The sequence below is a fragment of the Neophocaena asiaeorientalis genome, unplaced genomic scaffold (genome assembly GCF_003031525.2).
Source record: "Neophocaena asiaeorientalis asiaeorientalis breed wild unplaced genomic scaffold, Neophocaena_asiaeorientalis_V1.1 scaffold137, whole genome shotgun sequence".
In the NCBI taxonomy this organism is placed as follows: domain Eukaryota; kingdom Metazoa; phylum Chordata; class Mammalia; order Artiodactyla; family Phocoenidae; genus Neophocaena; species Neophocaena asiaeorientalis.
The window spans coordinates 728,843-747,246 of record NW_020171804.1 but is presented as its reverse complement, the minus strand read 5'-3'; the positions used below and the strand labels follow the sequence as shown (position 1 = coordinate 747,246).

Here is an 18,404-nt window from a genome sequence, read left to right as displayed (position 1 = left end):
CATCTGGGGACTGTTCTAAACCTGCCCCTTCTGCTCTCCAGGGTCTCTGTTCATCCATCGTAGGGGCGGGGCTGTCAGCCCAGTTGGACACCAAGGGACAGTCCCCAACACGTTTTCATTCCGTGCTCTTCCTAGATGCTGAGGTGCTGCTGGACACAGACAGCCAGCTCCTGCCCCTGAGGGCCTTTGTGGCCCCTCATCTCGCCCTGCCCTCTGGCAGCCAGCCACTACCCCCGGGGGCCAAGAGGTGAGCGACCACACGAGCCTCGGGGGCCACGTGCACTTGGCTCCTCAGCATCCCCTCTTCCCTCCAGGGGCCTAGGAGAGCTGCCAGCACCCACAGCGCCCCTCTTCCTGCAGGCTGGCCTTCCTGCGCTGGGAGTTCCCCAACTTCAACAGCCGGAGCAAAGACTTACTGGGGCGCTTCGTGCTGGCCCGGCGCCACCTGCTGGCCGCTGGCTTCCTGCTGGTCGATGTGAGTGTCTGTTGGGTGGGTGGTGACTGCACAGGGAGAAGCCTCCGGCCCAGTCGGGTTATGGGAGGAGCCAGTGCTCACACGGACCCCAGCTCTTGAGGTTAGCCATGTTGGGATTCCCTGTTCACGTGAGAAAAGGGAAGCTTGAAAGGGTGTTGTATCTTTCTCAACGTCACACAGCTTTTAAGTATCTGATGCCGTAGGCACTGTTCCCATCTCCACAGCCAGGGCCTCTTAGACGGGGTAAGAGCAACCAGGTGCCCGGGTCCGAGTGCCGACGTGTGCCTCAGCCAGGGTTCTGCTGTGCTCCGGCCCTGGGGCCTGGCTCCAGCTTTTCACTGCAGAGACTTCTGCCATGGGAGCAGGCTGTCCTGTTAGGGGCCAGAGATTCACATGAGTGACTCTCCTGTTGGGTTTTTTGTTTTGCTTTCGGCACAGCTTTTAAAATCTAGAGGCTGCTCTTGGTCCTGTGTAGCCGTGGGCCCCTGCAGCTCAGCACTGACCAAGTCAGGGTCTCTTCCCCACCCATGCTGCGGCAGCTCCGTGGGCTTCTTCCTTCGGGATTTGGAGGCCAGGAGTGTGGTGTGCAGGGCAGCAGGCGGGACAAGGGTCCCCGCCTGTCCTGACTTGTCTCCTGCCTCCCCAGGTCCCATACTACGAGTGGCTGGAACTTAAGTCTGAATGGCAGAAGAGCGCCTACCTCAAGGACAAGATGCGCAAAGCAGTGGCAGAGGAGCTGGCCAAGTAACCTGTCCCGTAGCAAGGACTGTGTGACCAGGGGGCCGGACTCCCCTGGAGGCCTAGGCACGAGCACTGGTGGGCCAGAGGTGGCACGCTCGAGGACAAACCTCAGTGCAGGACCTTGGCCGGAAGTGGGCCGGTGGCCAGCATCTCTGAGTGGCAGGTCGTTCTTTCATGGGTAATAAATGTTTAATCAGCTGCCTGTCTGTACCAGCTTCTCTGCCACCCCCGGAGGACCCTTCTTGTGTACATTCGTGCACGGCTGGCCTGTTGCTCAGGGCTGGCAGTCAGCCCCAGCACCGGCTGAGTCCTGCAGTGCTGAACCTCAGCGCACGGGGACCTTCCCGGCGGGGGGCAGTGGGGTTTTCAGTGCATGGCTTGGGGTTCTAATCATGGCGTGGTTACTGATGACAGTCGTCCTGGGAGTTCCCCTCCCATCCGATGGTCTTGGGAGAGTGGGGGACCCTGACGGCCTACACTGCCACGTGGCATAAGGCCAGTCACTCAGGAGGCACTGGCTCTGAGTAGAAGACAGGCATGCACTTGACTGACACTGGGGCCAGAAGAGACCCCTTGCTATCCTTACACCCAGACCAGAGTGCCGTGGTGTCATGCTGCCATTGTGGGAACTGTCTGCCTGCGTAGCCCGGGCCCCTTCACCACACCAGCAGCAGCGCCCCCAGATGCTGGAAAGAAATAGGCATTCTCCGGATTCCCTGGCAGTCTAGTGGTTAGGACTCCACGCTTCCACAGCTGGGGGCAGGGTTCAATCCCTCGTTGGGTAACAGATCCCACAAGCCACGCAGGATGGCCAAAAAAAAAAAAAAAGAAAGAAATGGGCTTTCTTGCAGTCCCTCACAGGAGACTTTGCTGGAGACAGGGCAGTGTCATGTGCCTCCAGCAGTAGAGTGGAGAGAGGCTGGTGTGAGTGGGGCTGAGCAGAGGAGAAGGGCCATCTCGCCCCTGTGGGCCCCCATCCCAGCTGTTCCCCGCTCCCTCCAAAGCGGTCCCTCAGAGAGTGAGGGAGGCACACAGGCATTGGGGGAGCGGGGGACCCATTGGGCACCAGCTCACAGGACGTGGCTCCTTGTCACTTGCACAGGCTGGCGGGGGTTCTTCACCCAGAGACAAGGGCAGCCAAGATGGCTTTCTGAAGCTGCTGAGTCCAAGCCCAGGCAAGATGAGGGAGCAGGGAGCACTGCACAGTGAAGGGCGAGTGTGGACAAGCGCGGGGCTGGGCCAGCGGGGGCGCCTCTGGGGGCTCCCAGCGAGGAAAGAGCTCGTCCTGTTCACCAGGATCTCTGGCTTCTATCTGAGATACTTTAACAGCTTCTCTGCAGTTGTAAGGAACTACACAGTGGTCTCTTGTGCCCCTACCAGTTTCCCCAAAGGTGACATCTTGTAGAGCTCTGGCACATGTCACACCAGGACACTGACGGGAATAAAGGTCCACATGCAGGACACGTGCATCACCACCAGGACACCGCGTGTTGTCCTTTATGCTCGTACCTCCACCTTGTTCTCAGCTAACCAGCAGCTGCCAACCTGTCCTCCATGTGTTTTGTCACTTGGAGAATGTTCTATCGAGGAATCATACAGTATACAACCTTTAGATACTGGGTTTCTTCACGGGCACCATTCTGTGGCATTTCATCCAGTAGGTCCTTCCTCTTTACTGCTGTTAGACTGATTCAGCGCTGTGTGTGGGTGTTTGTGTAAACCTAAGCTTTCACTTCGCTGGGATGAGTGCCCGGGAATACAGCTGCTGGGTCGTATGGGATTTCTATGCTGTTTAAGAAACTACCACAGTGTGTGCGGGCGGTGCTGTACCGTGTTACGGTCCCACCAGCAGTGTGAGGACCTCCACATCCCTGCCAGCCTTTGGTGTTCGCAGGGGTTCCTGCAGCAACTCTGGAGGGTATGGAGTGATACCTTTTCACTTGCATTTGCCTAATGGCTAGGGATGCTGAACACTTACCTGATGTTTTATTCTAGTCATCTTGGTGGGTATGAAGCGCTATCCCATTGTGGTTTTGATTTTCATTTCCATGATGACTAATGATATCTTTTCATGTGCTTATGGCCTATTTACATATAATTTTTGGAGAAATACCTATTCAGATCCTTTGTCCAGTTTTTAATTAGGTTGTCTTATTGGGTTGTAAGAGTTCTTTATACGTTCTAGAAACAAGTCCCTTATCAGATAAATGACTTGCAAATATTTTCTCCCATTCTGTGGGCTATATTTTCACTTTCTTGATGGTGGCCTTTGAAACACAAAAGTTCTAAATTTTGGTGAAATAGTCTCTCTCGCACAAGTGGGGACAAAACAGAAGGGAGCCCCACCTCTTGGCCACACTTGCCTGGGGTTCAGCTCTAGCAGCGGGTATCTGGGGGCAGGATAAGAAGTGCCAAAGCCCTTCATCCCCCCAGGGTAGGGGCAGGGGGTGAGGGGCCCTGTGTTCTTGGCTGCACCACTCTGTACACGCTGGATTCTCAAATATTCCAGACTGCTTTCTTTGTAAATTTGCATATATTTTATTTTATTGGGCTGTGCCACGTGGCATGCGGGATCTTAGTTCCCCAGCGGGGGGGGGAAACCCACTCCCCCTGCAGTGGAAGTACAAAGTCTTAACCACTGGACCGCCAGGGAATTCCCAGCATAGATCTTGACTAGCTATTGCTTCACCTATTTGCCCTTCAGACCCTTCCCAGAGCTTTAAATGTTTGCCTGTTTTATAATTTTCACCAGCTTTCACTGGGGAGCTGGTCAGTGGAGCTCCTCATGCTTTCATTCTGAGGTCCATCTGCTTTTTACTTACTTTTCTTGCCTTACTGCAGGGGTTAGAACTTCCAGCACAGTTTGAAAAAAGGGTGGGGGAGGGGAGCTTCTGTTGAGAACAGGCATCCCTGCCTTGTTCCCAATCTCAGAAGGCATTCAGTCTTTCACCACCAAGGGTGATGTTAGCTGTAAGGCTTTTGTATATGATTTTTATCAAGTTTATTTTAACTTGCTGAGAAGTTTTTTTTTTTAATCTGTATGGCTGATGGGCTATGTCAAATGCTTTTTCTGTATCAATTGATATATAATTTTTCTTCTTTAGTCTGTTGGTGTAGAGGGTTACATTGATCTTCAAGTGTTGAACCACACTTGCATAGCTGGAATAAATTCTACTTGGTCACGATGTGTAATTCTTTATATACATTGTTGGATTTGATTTGCTTACATTTTAGATTTTTTTGTGCCTATGTTCATGGAAGATATTGGTCTGTATTTTTTGTTTGTTTGTTTTGGGCACTATCTATGCGTGGTCTGGGTATCAGGGTATTTCTTGTCTCCTAAAATGAGTTAGGAAGTGTTTCCTCCTATTTTGTGGAAGTGATTGTCTAAAATTGATGTTAATTCTACTTTAAGTACTTGGTAGAACTCCAGTGAAACTATCTGGGCCTGAAGACTTCTTTGGGGAAGCTTTTTTTAAGTTACAAATTCAATTTCTTTCATGGTTTTAGGACTATTCATATTATCTATTTCATCCAGTTTGAATTTTTGGTAGATTTCAATTTTCAAGTAAAATTTCTTCAAAGTTGGTGAATTTCTGAGCATTGTTGGTAGCATTCCCTTAGTATCCTTGAAATGCCCTCAGACTCTGTAGCCCTGTTATTAGTCAGCATTCTCCAGAGAAACAGGGCTAGCAGAATATGTGAGAGAGAAAAATGTAAGTGGAGATTTATTACAGGAATTGGCTCTGCGGTTATGACGGCCGAGAAGTCCCATGATTTGCATTTCTCAAGCTGGAGAACCAGGAAAACCACAGTCATTGGTATAAATCCAGTCCAAGTGCAAAAGCCTGAGAATGGGGAGGGGTGTGGGGTGGCGTGTCACTGGTATCAGCCCTGGAGTCCAATGTCCGAGGGTAGGAGAAGGACGTCCCAGCTCAAGGAGAGTGAATCCACCATTCCTTCATCTTTTTCTTTCTCTCTGACCCCACCCCAGCGGATGGGCTGATGCCCACCCACATTGGTGAGGGCGGATCTCTACTCAGTCTACTGAATTAGATGCTAATCTCCAGAGATGCCCTCACATACACACCCAGAAATAGCATTTAACGGGCTAACTGGGCATCCCTAAGCCCAGTCAAGTTAACACATAAAATTAACCATTATAGCCCCCATTGCATACTGGTCATTTGTGTCTTCTCTATTTTTGTCCATCTTGCAAGTTTATCAATTTTCCAAAGAACTATTCATTTTTGTTTCATTGATTTCCTCTGTTATTTTCCTGTTTTCAGTTTCACTGATTTCTGCTCTTTCCTTCTTTCTGCTTGTTTTGGTTTATTTTGCCCTTCTTTTCCTAGTTTCCTGAGGTAGAAACTTAGATGATTGATTTGAGACCTTTCCCCTTTTCTGATGTGCTGTAAATATCCCTCTTAGCACTGTTACCTGCAGACCACATAATCTGATTTTGTATTTTTATCTTCATTCAGTTCAGTTCTGTGTTTCTTAAAAATTTTCTTCTTCTAGATGTGATTTTCCTGGTTGTTGGGTTCCTCCCTGATTTCCGCGGTATGATGGGTATTTTTTTTTTTTTAATTGTATCCCAGACAGGCTATTATGTTCAAATTTTTACTTTTAGCAGGCAGTCATCCTGCTTGGGTTCAAGATGCAGGTCCTGGGCTGCTTTCACGGCCTGTGGATCTAAGGACAGTATAACATTCAGGGGCTTTCTTGCACTGTGTTGGTCTCATGCCGCCGGGCCCTGCTGGTGCTCTCGAATGGGTGGGAGGCACTTCCTAGGCTGGACCATCCTGTGCCTTGGGTCGGGGAGGGGGTGTTTTCCTGGGGGAGGAAGCCCTGCTTGCTGGGCTGAAAGCCTGCCGTCGTGGAGTTTCCCTTGCCAGTGCCCCCATCCACCAGAGCCTCTGGTTGGGGTCGGGGGGGCAGGAGCCTGAGTGAGGCAGGGCACGGTGTGGGGAGGAATGTGCTTCCCTTGACCCCATATCAGGAGACGTCCCTTGATCTTCGTACCAGTTCTGCCAGACTCCCTAGAATTGTGACAGACTCCTGTCCACTGGCCCTCGTCCTGCTAGCAGCTGTGTGGGGGGAGGAGGGGTGGGTTAGGAAATGCCGGGCTTGGGTCCCCTTCTGTTGGGTGGGCTGCTCTACTGTTCCTCCAGTCCTGGGGTCCCTCACCAGCTCACCTTCCTCTTTTCATCTTTGAGAGTTCAGTTTTGGTGGTCTCTAATTTCCTGCATTTTTCTTGGCTTAGTCAGGAGGAGCAGGGAGACAAGCTCACGCCACAGGGGCTGGCAGAGAAGTGAGACTTAGGAAGGACTCCGCTGAGGCGATGAGAAAGGGGCCGTAGGAGGACGCAACTTTCCCCGCCCCGGCTGTGCCGCGGCTTGTGGGATCTTAGTTCCCCTACCAGGGCTTGAACCCGGGACCCAGCCGTGAAAGCGCCGAGTCCTAACCACTGGACCGCCAGGGAGTTCCCTGAAGGAGCAACTTAGAAACTCTTGGGTGTTTCCAAGACCCAAGAGGGTGAAGATGGGTGTGGAGGAAAGGGAGGAAGAGTCCCCCACCAGTGGGATAGACGGACAGATTTCCAGCGACAGAGAGGGATGCAAGATGCAGGGCTTAGATTGGGACATGATGTGTCTGGTGCCTGGTGCACCGGGGAGATGCCCAGCAGGCAGCCCCTGGCTCCGTGGGCTCTGGGGTAGAGCCAACAGAAGATTGAGGATGGAGGAGACTCCCTCCGCAACAATGGCCGCTCTGATTGCCTGCCCCCGCCCTCGTCTATCTCTGGGGTGGTGACAATGTTCATCTGTCTCCCGGAGCCTGGCACAGGGCGGATGCTCGGCGAATCTGAGTGCAGGCTGGCCTGCGTGGAAGCAAGGGCGCATCTCCGGAAAGCTCGGGGAGGGTTTGCGTCCTCGGGGGTGTGGCAGGGGCGGTTGCTGAGAATGGAGGAAGGCGTGTTTCTCCATCTTCTTTCCATTGCCCGAGAGCTGAAGGGTGGGACAGCGCTGAGCCGCGGGGAGCCCCGGGGACCAGTCAGCCCGGAGCTCCGCTGGGGCTACCTTCCCTGCTGCGCTCCCGCCAGCCAGCTCTAGTTGCCATGGAGCCGAGAGGCGGTTGCCACGGAGACCGACGTGCGAGGACCAGCCAATCAGTGAGGAGCTGCGGCGCCAGCTCTCCTCTTGGATGGAGGCGTTGGGTTAGGCTGGGGAGCCCTGCACGGGTAGCTGGGGGCCGGGAGTTCGAGCAGGGGTACTACGCCGCCGCCTCCCCCAAAGCGCTCAGCCCCCCAGAACCTCCAACACCCCCCCGGCCCCGCACCCCGAATTCTGGAGACCCTCTGACTCTTCCCGACCCGGCTAAGGGCTGACGCCTCCTACTGGCCCTGAACCCCTCTCCCGTTAGTGGGGGCGGAGGGGTGATGCTGCGGGAAAGGCGGGGCCGCGGACCGCGGGTGGAGAGTGCAGCCGGGGTGGGGTATGGGGAGGGAAGGAGGCTGTCCCACCCCCTCCGTTCCCGGCGCACCGCAGTGCCTGGCGCGCCCGCGCACGCTCACTCGGAGCGCTGGGCGGGCGGGGCGGCGCTGACGTCATCCACTGACCCCCTTCACCCCCCGGCCGAGGGGCGGTGGCCGCGCAGGCTCCGCGGGACGGACTCACGGACAGACAGGGGACGGAGGGACGGGCGTACGGCCAGGTCATGCCGGGGGAAGCTGCCCGCGCCGAGCTGCTGCTGCCGGAGGCGGGCGGAACAGGGCCCCGCACAGGTGAGGCCGCGGGGCTCTCCCGCCTGCGTGTGTCTCCGCCAACCCCTCCCGTCGTCCCCGTCCCCTCTCCACCCCTCTCTCTCCGTCCCTGTCCCCATACCATCTCCGTCCCCGTTTCCTCTCCGCTCCCCGCCCTCTCTCCGTCCCTCTCTCTCTCTCCATCCCCGCTCCGTCCCCTTCCTTGGTCCCCTGCCCCTCCGGGCACCGGAATCCTAGCCCAGCTCTGGCTCCCACTCAGGACTGCAGGGAAGGGCGGGGTGGAGCAGGGATGTCCTCCAGGAGCCAGAAGCGACTTGAAGGCCTTCGAGCGTCCAGGGCTCCGTGTGCTCCCCGCCAGGGTCCCCTGCCGCGCCCCATTGTCTGGGGGAGCAAGGGGCCTCGCGGCCCCTGCAGCTCTGGACTGGAGGCTGCGGGTTGTCAACTGCACCCCGGCCACTGGGGATGCACCGGGCACCCGCCCCTCCAGATGCTTGAGAGCCGCCTCAGGGCTGGCGACTGGTCCTGGCTCAGGAGGGAGGAACAGGGCTGGAGCTGGAGCCTGGGGAAGCTGGAGGTGCGGGCTGAGGTCTGGAACGTGGGAGGCCCTGGGGGAGCATGGCCTGGGGAGCAGTAGCCCTGGAGTGCAGGCCCGAATCCTTGGAGAGACTCAGTCAGCAAGTATGGGAGGGAATCTGCCTGGGCCTGGGAAAACCAGCCAGGGATGGCCACCGGACAGGAGGTCAGCCATGTGAGGCTCCGGGAGGGCCAAGGGCACCTGACTGTGGGTGAGAAGTCCTCTGGGGATGAAACCAGGGCTGGGTCCAGGGGCCTGGGCCCCCTCTGGGTCCGGTGGGGCTGGCTCTGCTTGGCTCTGCTTGGACTGTTTGGCGACCTTGAATGAGGCACAAAAGCCTTTGACCTTTGGCTTCCCTTCCTCTGCCCCCTTGGCCCAGCTTCACCCTCTGGCTGCCTTGGGGCCCTGGAGTCTAGTGCGGTGCACAGGGGTACCACGCCAGGCTCAGTGCCAAGAGCCTGATCTCCAGCACCCAGCCCTGCCTGCCACACCCACCTCCTGGGGTTAGGTATTCATCACACTCCAGTGGACCCAAAGGACCCCCTTCTCAGGACCCCCTAGCCACGCCAGCACCCCAAGCAGTGTGGCCCAAGGGCCCAGGTTCTGCCACTGCTGCAGCCAACGGGCAGCCTGGGGAGGGGGCTGCCTCTGCGTAAGCTCCCCTCTAATCCTGGCAGACACTCTCCCCTTTGCATACTGGAAGCTGAGGCACAGGAGATGTACTTGTGGGAGGTCTTGGGTGAGCACGGTAGAACAGGAACCCTCCAGAGAATGTGGCCGGGGCTGGGTAGCCCCTGTCCACTGCTGTGGGACGCCCCACAGATGTCCCTGGCAGAGGGAGCCAGGCCTGCTAGCCCTGCGGGGCGGCTGCCACCGTGGAGACTCAGCTGGACGCTCTCTCAGGCCCCCACAGCTGCACACAGGGCAGGGCAGGGCCGCCTCTGCTTCCCTGGAGGGCGAGCACCACTGCCAGCACGGCCTCTGGCTGAGCTGGGACGTCCTGCCTGAGGACCACACGCCGTGGCCCCTGCTTCCCCTCGTGCACGTGACAGCTCTGGGAACAGGGGTGGGGTGGAGCCCAGGGAGACCCCGACAGCTTGGCCTCGGGTGCGGGCAGCGAGGAAAGGGGAGAGATGAGGCAGAGAAGCAAGAGCCCCACTTCACAGCAGGCGTGAGATCTGGAATGTTCCAGAGCTGAGTGGAGTGCAGGCCTCCTACTCCCTGGGGGCCCACTGACCTGGGAGGTCATAAGCAGGCGTCTCCTGGCAAGCCCAGCCGAGGCAGCGCAGATTACGGGCAAGGAGTCAGCAGGCTAGTGTCTGAGGCGACGGGAGCTGGTCTCATCTTTACTGAGCACCTCGGAGAAGAGCCAGACCTCAAGCTGCTCACCGTGGTCAGAACTCTTGGAAATCCTCCCCAAGGCACAGCAATCGCCTTTCCCTCGCGTGACCTCTCTTTTCAGCGGACACCCACCCCCGCGGGCCCCCAGCCCTGTGCTCAACTCCCGTCTGAGGGAGGGACGGCTGCAGCCTGGGAGCTGCTTCTCAGGGAAGATGCCTGCCCTTCTCACGCCCTTCTCTCTCCACAGATCTGTCCTGCGATGCGGCTGCGGCTACCACCCCGAGGGGGGACCAGCTGGAGCACTGTGTCCTGACCCCTAAGCCCAGTGCCCTAGCTCTCACGTTCCTGCCCAGCAAGCCGGGTGCCCGGCCCCCGCCTGACGGAGCCAGCTGGGATGCAGGGCCGGGACGCGCCCCCTCGGCCTGGGCAGTCCAGGCAGAGGGCGACCCCAGCCCAGGGCCCCCCGAGGTTCGGCCTGCTGAAGGTCCTCTCCCAGCCTCCCTGGAGCCCCGGATTGTGATGGGCGAGGAGACGTGCCGGGCATCCCCACTGCCCAGGGCAACCCTGCCAGAGCTCAGGGACTGGGAGGGTGGGCACGCCAGCCTGAACCCACCCCCCGAGTTGTGTTCTCAGGGTGACCCTCCTGTGCTTTTCCCTGCCCCCGACTCCGACTCCTACTTCACCCCTCCCTCCACCCCGACCGAGACAGCCTCCACCCTGCTCCCTGGCCCCGGGCCCCACAGGGATGCCCAGGATGCCCAGGCTGAGCTGGGGAACTCACCGCCAGCCTCACCCTCGGGCTCCTACATCACGGCAGACGGGGACAGCTGGGCCTCATCTCCATCCTGCTCCATGAGCCTGCAGGCCCCGGCTGAAGGGCTGGATGTGCCCTCAGGCTGGGGCTTCTCCCCACCTGGGTCTGTGGCCGATGAGAGGGAGCTGCCCCCTGCCGGGACCCCGGACACCTCGTCCCCAGAGTCCAGCCTCTCGGCAGACAGCAGCTCTTCCTGGGGCCAGGAGGGCCACTTCTTCGAGCTGGACTTCCTGGCCAACGACCCGATGATCCCTGCTTCCCTCCTGCCCTTCCAGGGCAGCCTAATCTTCCAGGTGGAGGCTGTCGAGGTGACCCCGCTGCCCCCCGAGGAAGAACAAGAGGAGCAGGCGGAGGAGGGCGAGGAGGAGGCCCCCAGCCCCAGCGGGGACCTGGCCGGGCAAGGCGAGGACGACAGCACGTTCGCGTCCTCGCTGCAGTCGCTGTCCGACCTGTCCATCACTGAGGGCATGGACGAGGCCTTCGCCTTCCGAGATGACACCTCGGCCGCCTCCTCTGACCCCGACTCGGCCTCCTACGCGGGGGGTGACGATGAGAGACTGTACAGCGGGGAGCCCCACGCACAGCCCACCACCCTGCTCCAGGACAGTCCTGGTGAGGCCGCCTCCTGGGGCCCCGAGCCCACTCTTGGGGTGTCCGAGGGAGAGGTTGGCCGGGCTGCCAAGAGCCAGGAACCCATCTCCGATATAACGGGGTTGGGCCCCGCTCCAGGCCAGGTGTCCGCTGCTGCCATGGCTCCTCACGTCCCACAGAAAGCCCCAGGCCTCACTGCGGTGACCCCTCGGGCCTGGGCAGCAGAGGCAGGCTCCACCATGGGACCAGCACCTCTTGCCACAATCACACCTCAGTCCCTGGAGGAGGGAGACGGCGCTGCCTTAGGCTTAGAGCCCCCGACTTCGAAGGGAGAGGCGGGCCTCGACTCTCTACAGAACCTGAAGGAAGAAACAGGCCAGGGGTTTGCCACTGCAGGCAGCCCTGAGCCCGGGCCAAGAGAAGTGGAACCGGCAGTATCCCTGCCCCTGCAGGATGCAGGCCTCCCCACTGGCCAGGGATCTGCCCCCGAGGCCGGCCCTGAGCCCCAGCCAGAAGAAGTGGACCTGACGGCATCCTTGCCCCTGCAGGATGCAGGCCTTCCCTCTGGCCAGGGATCTGCCCGCGAGGCCAGCCCTGAGCCCCAGCCGGAAGAACTGGACCTGACAGCATCCTTGCCACTGCAGGATGCAGGCCTTCCCTCTGGCCAGGGATCTGCCCGCGAGGCCGGCCCTGAGCCCCAGCCGGAAGAACTGGACCTGATGGTATCCCCGCCCCCGCAGGATGCAGGCCTTCCCTCGGGCCAGGGATCTGCCCGCGAGGCCGGCCCTGAGCCCCAGCCGGAAGAACTGGACCTGATGGTATCCCCGCCCCCGCAGGATGCAGGCCTTCCCTCGGGCCAGGGATCTGCCCGCGAGGCCGGCCCTGAGCCCCAGCCGGAAGAACTGGACCTGATGGTATCCCCGCCCCCGCAGGATGCAGGCCTTCCCTCGGGCCAGGGATCTGCCCGCGAGGCCGGCCCTGAGCCCCAGCCGGAAGAAGTGGACCTGACGGCATCCTTGCCCCTGCAGGATGCAGGCCTCCCCGCTGGCCAGGGATCTGCCTCCGAGGCCAGCCCTAAGCCCCAGTCGGAAGAAGTGGACCTGACGGCATCCTTGCCCCTGCAGGATGCAGGCCTCCCCGCTGGCCAGGGATCTGCCTCCGAGGCCAGCCCTAAGCCCCAGTCGGAAGAAGTGGACCTGACGGCATCCTTGCCCCTGCAGGATGCAGGCCTTCTCTCAGTCCAGGGATCTGCCCCCCAGGACAGCCCTGAGACCCAACTGGAAGAACTGGACCTGATGGCATCCCTGCCCCTGCAGGATGCAGGCCTCCCCTCTGGCCAGGGATCTTCCCCCCAGGACAGCCCTGAGACCCAACCAGAAGAAGTAGACCTGATGGCATCCTTGTCCCTGCAGGATGCAGGCCTCTCTTTGGTCCAGGGATCTTCTTCCGAGGCCAGCCCTGAGCCCCAGTCAGAAGTGGACCCGATGGCATCCCCGCCCCTGCAAGATGCAGGCCTTTCTTCGGGCCAGGAATTGGCCTCCGAGGCCAGCCCTGAACCCCAGTCGGAAGAAGTGGACCTGATGGCATCCCCGCCCCTGCAGGATGCAGCCCTTCCTTCGGGCCAGGGATTGGTCTCTGAGGCCAGCCCTGAGCCCCAGTCAGAAGTGGCCCCGATGGCATCCCCGCCCCTGCAGGATGCAGCCCTTCCTTCGGGCCAGGGATTGGTCTCTGAGGCCAGCCCTGAGCCCCAGTCAGAAGTGGCCCCGATGGCATCCCCGCCCCTGCAGGATGCAGCCCTTCCTTCGGGCCAGGGATTGGTCTCTGAGGCCAGCCCTGAGCCCCAGTCAGAAGTGGCCCCGATGGCATCCCCGCCCCTGCAGGATGCAGCCCTTCCTTCGGGCCAGGGATTGGTCTCTGAGGCCAGCCCTGAGCCCCAGTCGGGAGAAGTGGACCTGACGGCATCCCCGCCCCTGCAAGATGCAGGCCTTCCTTCGGGCCAGGAATTGGCCTCCGAGGCCAGCCCTGAGTCCCAGTCTGAAGAAGTGGACCTGATGGCATCCCAGCCCCTGCAGGATGCAGCCCTTCCTTCGGGCCAGGAATTGGTCTCTGAGGCCAGCCCTGAACCCCAGTCGGAAGAAGTGGACCTGACGGCATCCTTGTCCCTGCAGGATGCAGGCCTCCCCTCGGTCCAGGGATCTGCCTCTGAGGCCAGCCCTGAGCCCCAGCCGGAAGAACTGGACCTGACAGCATTCCAGCCCCTGCAGGATGCAGACCTCCCTTTGGTCCAGAGATCTTCCTCCAAGGCCAGCCCTGAGCCCCAGCCGGAAGAAGTGGACCTGACAGCATTCCCGTCCCTGCAGGATGCAGGCCTCCCCTCAGTCCAGGGATCTGCCTCCGAACCCAGCCCTGAGCCCCAGTCGGAAGAAGTGGACCTGACGGCATCCTTGTCCCTGCAGGATGCAGGCCTCCCCTCTGGCCAGGGATCTGCCTCTGAGGCCAGCCCTGAGCCCCAGCCAGAAGAAGTGGACCTGACTGCATCCCCACCCCTGCAGGATGCAGGCCTTCCTTCGGGCCAGGAATTGGCCTCCGAGGCCAGCCCTGAGCCCCAGTCGGAAGAAGTGGACCTGACTGCATCCCCACCCCTGCAGGATGCAGGCCTTCCTTCGGGCCAGGAATTGGCCTCCAAGGCCAGCCCTGAACCCCAGTCGGAAGAAGTGGACCTGACGGCATCCCTGCCCCTGCAGGATGCAGGCCTCCCCTCTAGCCAAGGACCTGCCACCAAGGCCAGCCCTCAGGCCTTGCAGGCTGACACAGGCTACACCCTAGGGACAGAGCCCATGGCCACCACAACCCAACAGAAAGGAGGCAAGACTTTGGAACTGAGGCCAGCGCCTGAGAAAAGGGACCCAGACCACACTGGAGGATCAGACTCTCTGGCCTTGGATCAGATCCATCTGGGTGGCCTGGAGCCAGCTGCAGATGCTCGGATAACCTTGGACGGAGATGCATGCCCTTCCAAGCCTGCCACGGAGGCCCCAGACACACCTGAGTCTGCCACGGAGGCCCCAGACACACCTGAGCCTGCCACGGAGGCCCCAGACACACCTGAGCCTGACTCCAGTGGGGAGGAAGTAGCCAAGGGCCTTTTGGCACCTGATCAGGGAGCCTGTCCTGATGCCCGTGGGCAAGGGGGTGATGGAGCTGAGCCCAGCTCGCCCCTAAAGGAGGCCCCGGGGGCTGAGAACCAGGGGCGTGGAGTTCTAAAGGCAGTCGTCTGCAGCCCAGAGCCATGTCCTGCTGCCAGCCTGGAGGCTGGCCAGGTGGGGCCCCCAAGCCCAGTGGAGGAGGGAAGGGCTGCCCTGGGGCCCAGGCTTCCCGTGGCTGTGGCCTCAGAGGCTGGGCTGGGCTCCTGCCCAGAGTCTCCCTCAGGGGCTGTACCTAGGCTGGGAGGGAGCTGTCCCAAAGATCCTGCCCTGGCACTTCCACCGCCCTCAAGGCAGCCAGAGCCCGTGAGCGGCCTGCACAGCGGAGAGCAGGCCCGGGCAGCCCTGGGAGTCCTCAGCTCCTCTCCGCCGCAGCCTCCACAAGACCCCCTAGGGGGCCTGCCCGGTGCACCCCAAGCCAGCATCCAAGGCGCTGAGTCCTCTGCTCCTGGTGTCCTCATGCAGACAGTCCCACCCCCGGCGGCACCCCCTGCCCCCTGCCCTTGCCAGGTCCCCGGGGAAGACCTGGGGGAGGGCGCAGAGCCCCTGGGCTCTCTGGGACTCCCACCACCACGGGCAAGAGCCCAGCGGGCGGTGGCTGCCCTCTCAGGGACCAAGAATCCCCCCGGGGCCGGGCAGGTCAGCCTCCCGCCCCACTCCCCACTCCTCAGCCCCAAGGCGGCCCCCAAGGGGGCTACCCATGCCAAAGACCTGGCCTCGAGGATCTCGCCCCCCTGCCAAGTGCCTCCTGGCTCTGGGCTCCGGAGCCCAGCCGGACCTCGAGGGCTCCCAGCCGCCAAGCAGCAGGATGACCAGGACAGTTTGGAAGAAGGTGAGGGGGATCCAGGCTGGAGCAGTGTCCTGAGCTGGGGGCTGCAAGGGGTGGGGACGCCACCCCCTGGTGCAGAGCCAGTGCTGCTCACCCCCAGGCCCCTGTCCAGAAGGCGGAGGCCACCCTCACACCTGCCCTGTCCTCAGACTCGCCGCAGGCTCTGGGCTCCGGCCAGCACTCGGACAGCCACGGGGAGTCGTCGGCCGAGCTGGAGGAACAGGACCTCTCGGGACCGCGGACCGCGCAGTGCCCAGCCCAGGTGCCCAACCGCGGGGGCACGTACAGCCCTGGGAGGGCTCCAAGCCCCACCCTCGGGTGCTCAGACCCCTCTGTTCCTCAGGCCCCGGCAGGCGGCGGGAGCGAGGAGACCGTCACCAAAGTCAAGCAGAGCCGCAGTGAGAAGAAGGCCCGAAAGGTGGGCTGGGGCCCTGCTGCGACCCTGCCCCCCCACTGGGAGGGACCAGGCTGGCCAGCAACCCAAGCACCCAGGACTGGGGCTGGCTGCATTAAGGGGACCCCTTCGCACCCCACGCCCGATGAAGTCCATTGGCAGGGGCCCATTGGTAAAGGCAGTAACGGGACACCTCGTGCAAGTAACTGGGCCTGGGCTGTCAACTGACGTGGCCTCTCAGCCCGGGGCCGACGCCCTCTTGTACACGCGGGGGGCCAGCTGGGGGGGGTCCACAGAGGGTCCCCGGGAGTCAGTGGCAGAGCCCTCGTGATCCTGGCAGTGCGCCGCCTCCCCCTCCCCCAGCCCCCACCAGGGACCTCTGGGGCTGCTGCCCGGGCCTGAGACCGCTGTGCCCCCAGGCGATGTCCAAGCTGGGCTTACGACAGATCCAGGGGGTCACCAGGATCACCATCCAGAAGTCCAAGAACATCCTCTTTGTCATCGCCAAGCCTGACGTCTTCAAGAGCCCGGCCTCGGACACCTACGTGGTCTTCGGCGAGGCCAAGGTCCACCCGGCCGGCCGTGGGCGCGGGGTGGGGGCTGGAGGCGTGGGCTCGGCTGACAGCTGTGCTCTGTGCTGCAGATCGAGGACCTGTCCCAGCAGGTGCACAGAGCTGCGGCTGAGAAGTTCAAGGTACCCTCGGAGCCCTCCGCCCTGGTCCCCGAGTCAGCGCCGGGGCCGAGGGTGAGGCCAGAGTGCAAGGAGGAGGAAGAGGACGACGACGAGGAGGTGAGGCCCAGGGGCACAGGGCCCAGCCCCGCGAGGGGGGCAGCTTTGCTGGGGGCCTCTTCCCGGGGGAGGGGACCGCTACAGCACCTCCCTGCTTGCCCCGCTCCAGGTGGACGAGACGGGGCTGGAGCTTCGGGACATTGAGCTGGTGATGGCACAGGCCAACGTGTCAAGGGCCAAGGCCGTGCGGGCCCTGAGGGACAACCAGAGCGATATCGTCAACGCCATCATGGTGAGTGGCCGGCCCCTTCGCAGGCGCCTTGCTGCCGTCTCCGCTGTGGCCTCACACAATGTGACCCTCTCTTTGTGTGCTTCCTGCAGGAGCTGACAATGTAGCTGCTGACCAGAGACCTGGCTCCACCCCTGCCCCCAAGCTCTGCTGCTCAATAAACCGGTGTCCCCTCATCGCCTCTGCTCCTCCAAAGGCTCGCCCAGCGCAGGCTCTGGCTAAACGGGTTGGAGGGAGCGTGTAGATGCTTCCTGAAGCCACGCAGGCCCCGAGGAGGGTGGCGGTCCTTCCCCCAAGTCTCAGAGGGTGGTGGTCCCTCCCCCACGTCCCAGGGCACCCAACTTGCCCAGAGATTGCGGGCAGTCCGGTCACCTGGGTGCGGCCCCAGGTGTGGGCCTGGGGACTGCAGTTTCCGGAAGGAACTCCCCAGACGCAGGGGCTCAGAGTTTTCTGCAGGGGCCCTGAGCCGCAGCAGTTGCAGGAAGGCAGCGTTTGCTCAGGGACTCAGCAGTTCATGCCCCAAAATTCCTGGCCCCTCACCACGGCCCGGCTCTAGGAATCACCGGCCTCCCCGTGTCCTCTCCTCTCTCCTACAAAGGCCAGGGATCCGCAGGGTGGAAGCCACGCTCCAGGACAGAAGAGGGAGATCACCAAGTGGGAGGCCATGTGTGGGTGGAGCCCCCGGAAAGGAGGAGCAGTTCCTGACTGGCCACAGGACACTCCTGGGACACCAGGTCCCCTCCGTGTGCAAGCCCATGGGGGGCTGTGGAAATGCCGGCCCCTGGACTAGGTGGCTATCTTTAGCTGTTCCAGATGCTTCCAGAGCAGGTCGATTTGCACACACGCCTAGAGACAACACCTAACCACGGTCTCCCTTAGCTTTGCCCAACCCAGGCCCACAAGCAGCTCCAGGAGAGCCAGGGCCAGAGCCAAGTGTGAGACCCCTCCTCCCATCCTGCCCCGCCCCTCAGAAGGGGGGGGAGCCTAGGGGGCTGCAGACCCCTGCCTGGTCCCCACACGGCCTCACCGCGAGCCCACGGCCCTGCCCTCCCTCCTGCAGGCTCAAGTACCCACCCTGCTGAGCCTGGTGCTTCCCGCACACGCGGTCAGGGGCCTCACAGCAACGCACAGGCGTCTTGCGGGCGAGGAAGCAGTCCTGGAGCTGGGCCCTCCCGCGCCCACACAGCAGTGCCCAGGCCCCAGACTGCAACCCGACGGCCCTGCCCTGGGGTCACCGCCACTGCCTCCCCATGTCCTAAGGGCACAGGAGGGGCTGAGCCCAGGGGGGAACGAGGCAAAGGGCCTTGAAGGGGCAGGCACAGTGCCCCCACTGGCCTTCCTGACGACCGGCGACCCTGGGCTCCAAGACGACGCACTCTCAGGGTGGGGACGGCACTTCCGGTGAAGCGGTGGTGTGCAGGTCTGCTATGGAGACCACTATGACTGTGGATGAGAGCCGGGGACTGGGGCTTGGGGGAGGACAGCCAGCGCCCCTCAGACAGCCCAGTGCCCAGGTCCCGCCAGCAGGGGCCTGATGTTCACGTCCACATGTGCTTAGGACACCTGCTCTCTGCCCTGTGTCCACAACCCCAAATCAGGCCCTCCCTTTAGGCAGCGGGCATGAGCGCCCAGCCCACTGTGCCCAGCCTGGGCATGCGGG

The 18,404-nt window shown here is 61.3% G+C and overlaps 2 protein-coding genes across 5 annotated transcripts in view; both read left to right on the top strand.

The window, feature by feature from the left end:
• The window catches only part of TBRG4 (transforming growth factor beta regulator 4), a 10,080-nt gene extending 8,665 nt beyond the window's left edge, over positions 1-1,415 (top strand). For 3 of the 4 annotated variants that reach the window (XM_024745434.1, XM_024745576.1, XM_024745513.1), the window contains exons 9-11: positions 136-247; positions 361-475; positions 1,122-1,415. In XM_024745434.1, coding sequence (XP_024601202.1) covers positions 136-247; positions 361-475; positions 1,122-1,223 — 329 coding nt within the window. In that variant the 3' untranslated portion in view covers positions 1,224-1,415. Of the gene's footprint in view, positions 1-41; positions 248-360; positions 476-1,121 lie in introns of those variants that run through there. The other variant, XM_024745655.1, reaches the window with a different exon arrangement.
• A 6,096-nt stretch (positions 1,416-7,511) lies between these two features.
• On the top strand, positions 7,512-18,343 carry NACAD (NAC alpha domain containing). The gene is made up of 9 exons (XM_024744536.1): positions 7,512-8,000; positions 10,142-11,950; positions 12,239-12,366; positions 13,603-15,334; positions 15,481-15,593; positions 15,675-15,749; positions 16,145-16,291; positions 16,369-16,515; positions 16,625-18,343. The coding sequence occupies exons 1-9, from the start codon at positions 7,934-7,936 to the stop codon at positions 16,841-16,843; spliced, it is 4,437 nt and encodes a 1,478-aa protein (XP_024600304.1). The 5' UTR covers positions 7,512-7,933; the 3' UTR covers positions 16,844-18,343.
• The last annotated feature ends 61 nt before the right edge of the window (positions 18,344-18,404 follow it).

What these genes read in the sequence shown, in the direction of transcription:
- NACAD (XM_024744536.1), top strand. Translation starts at nt 7,934, where the DNA reads ATGCCGGGGGAAGCTGCCCGCGCCGAGCTGCTGCTGCCGGAGGCGGGC. An exon ending in CGGAACAGGGCCCCGCACAG is followed by an intron (nt 8,001 to 10,141) that starts GTGAGGCCGCGG and finishes CTCTCTCCACAG; the next exon opens with ATCTGTCCTGCGATGCGGCT. An exon ending in GTGAGAAGAAGGCCCGAAAG is followed by an intron (nt 15,750 to 16,144) that starts GTGGGCTGGGGC and finishes CTGTGCCCCCAG; the next exon opens with GCGATGTCCAAGCTGGGCTT.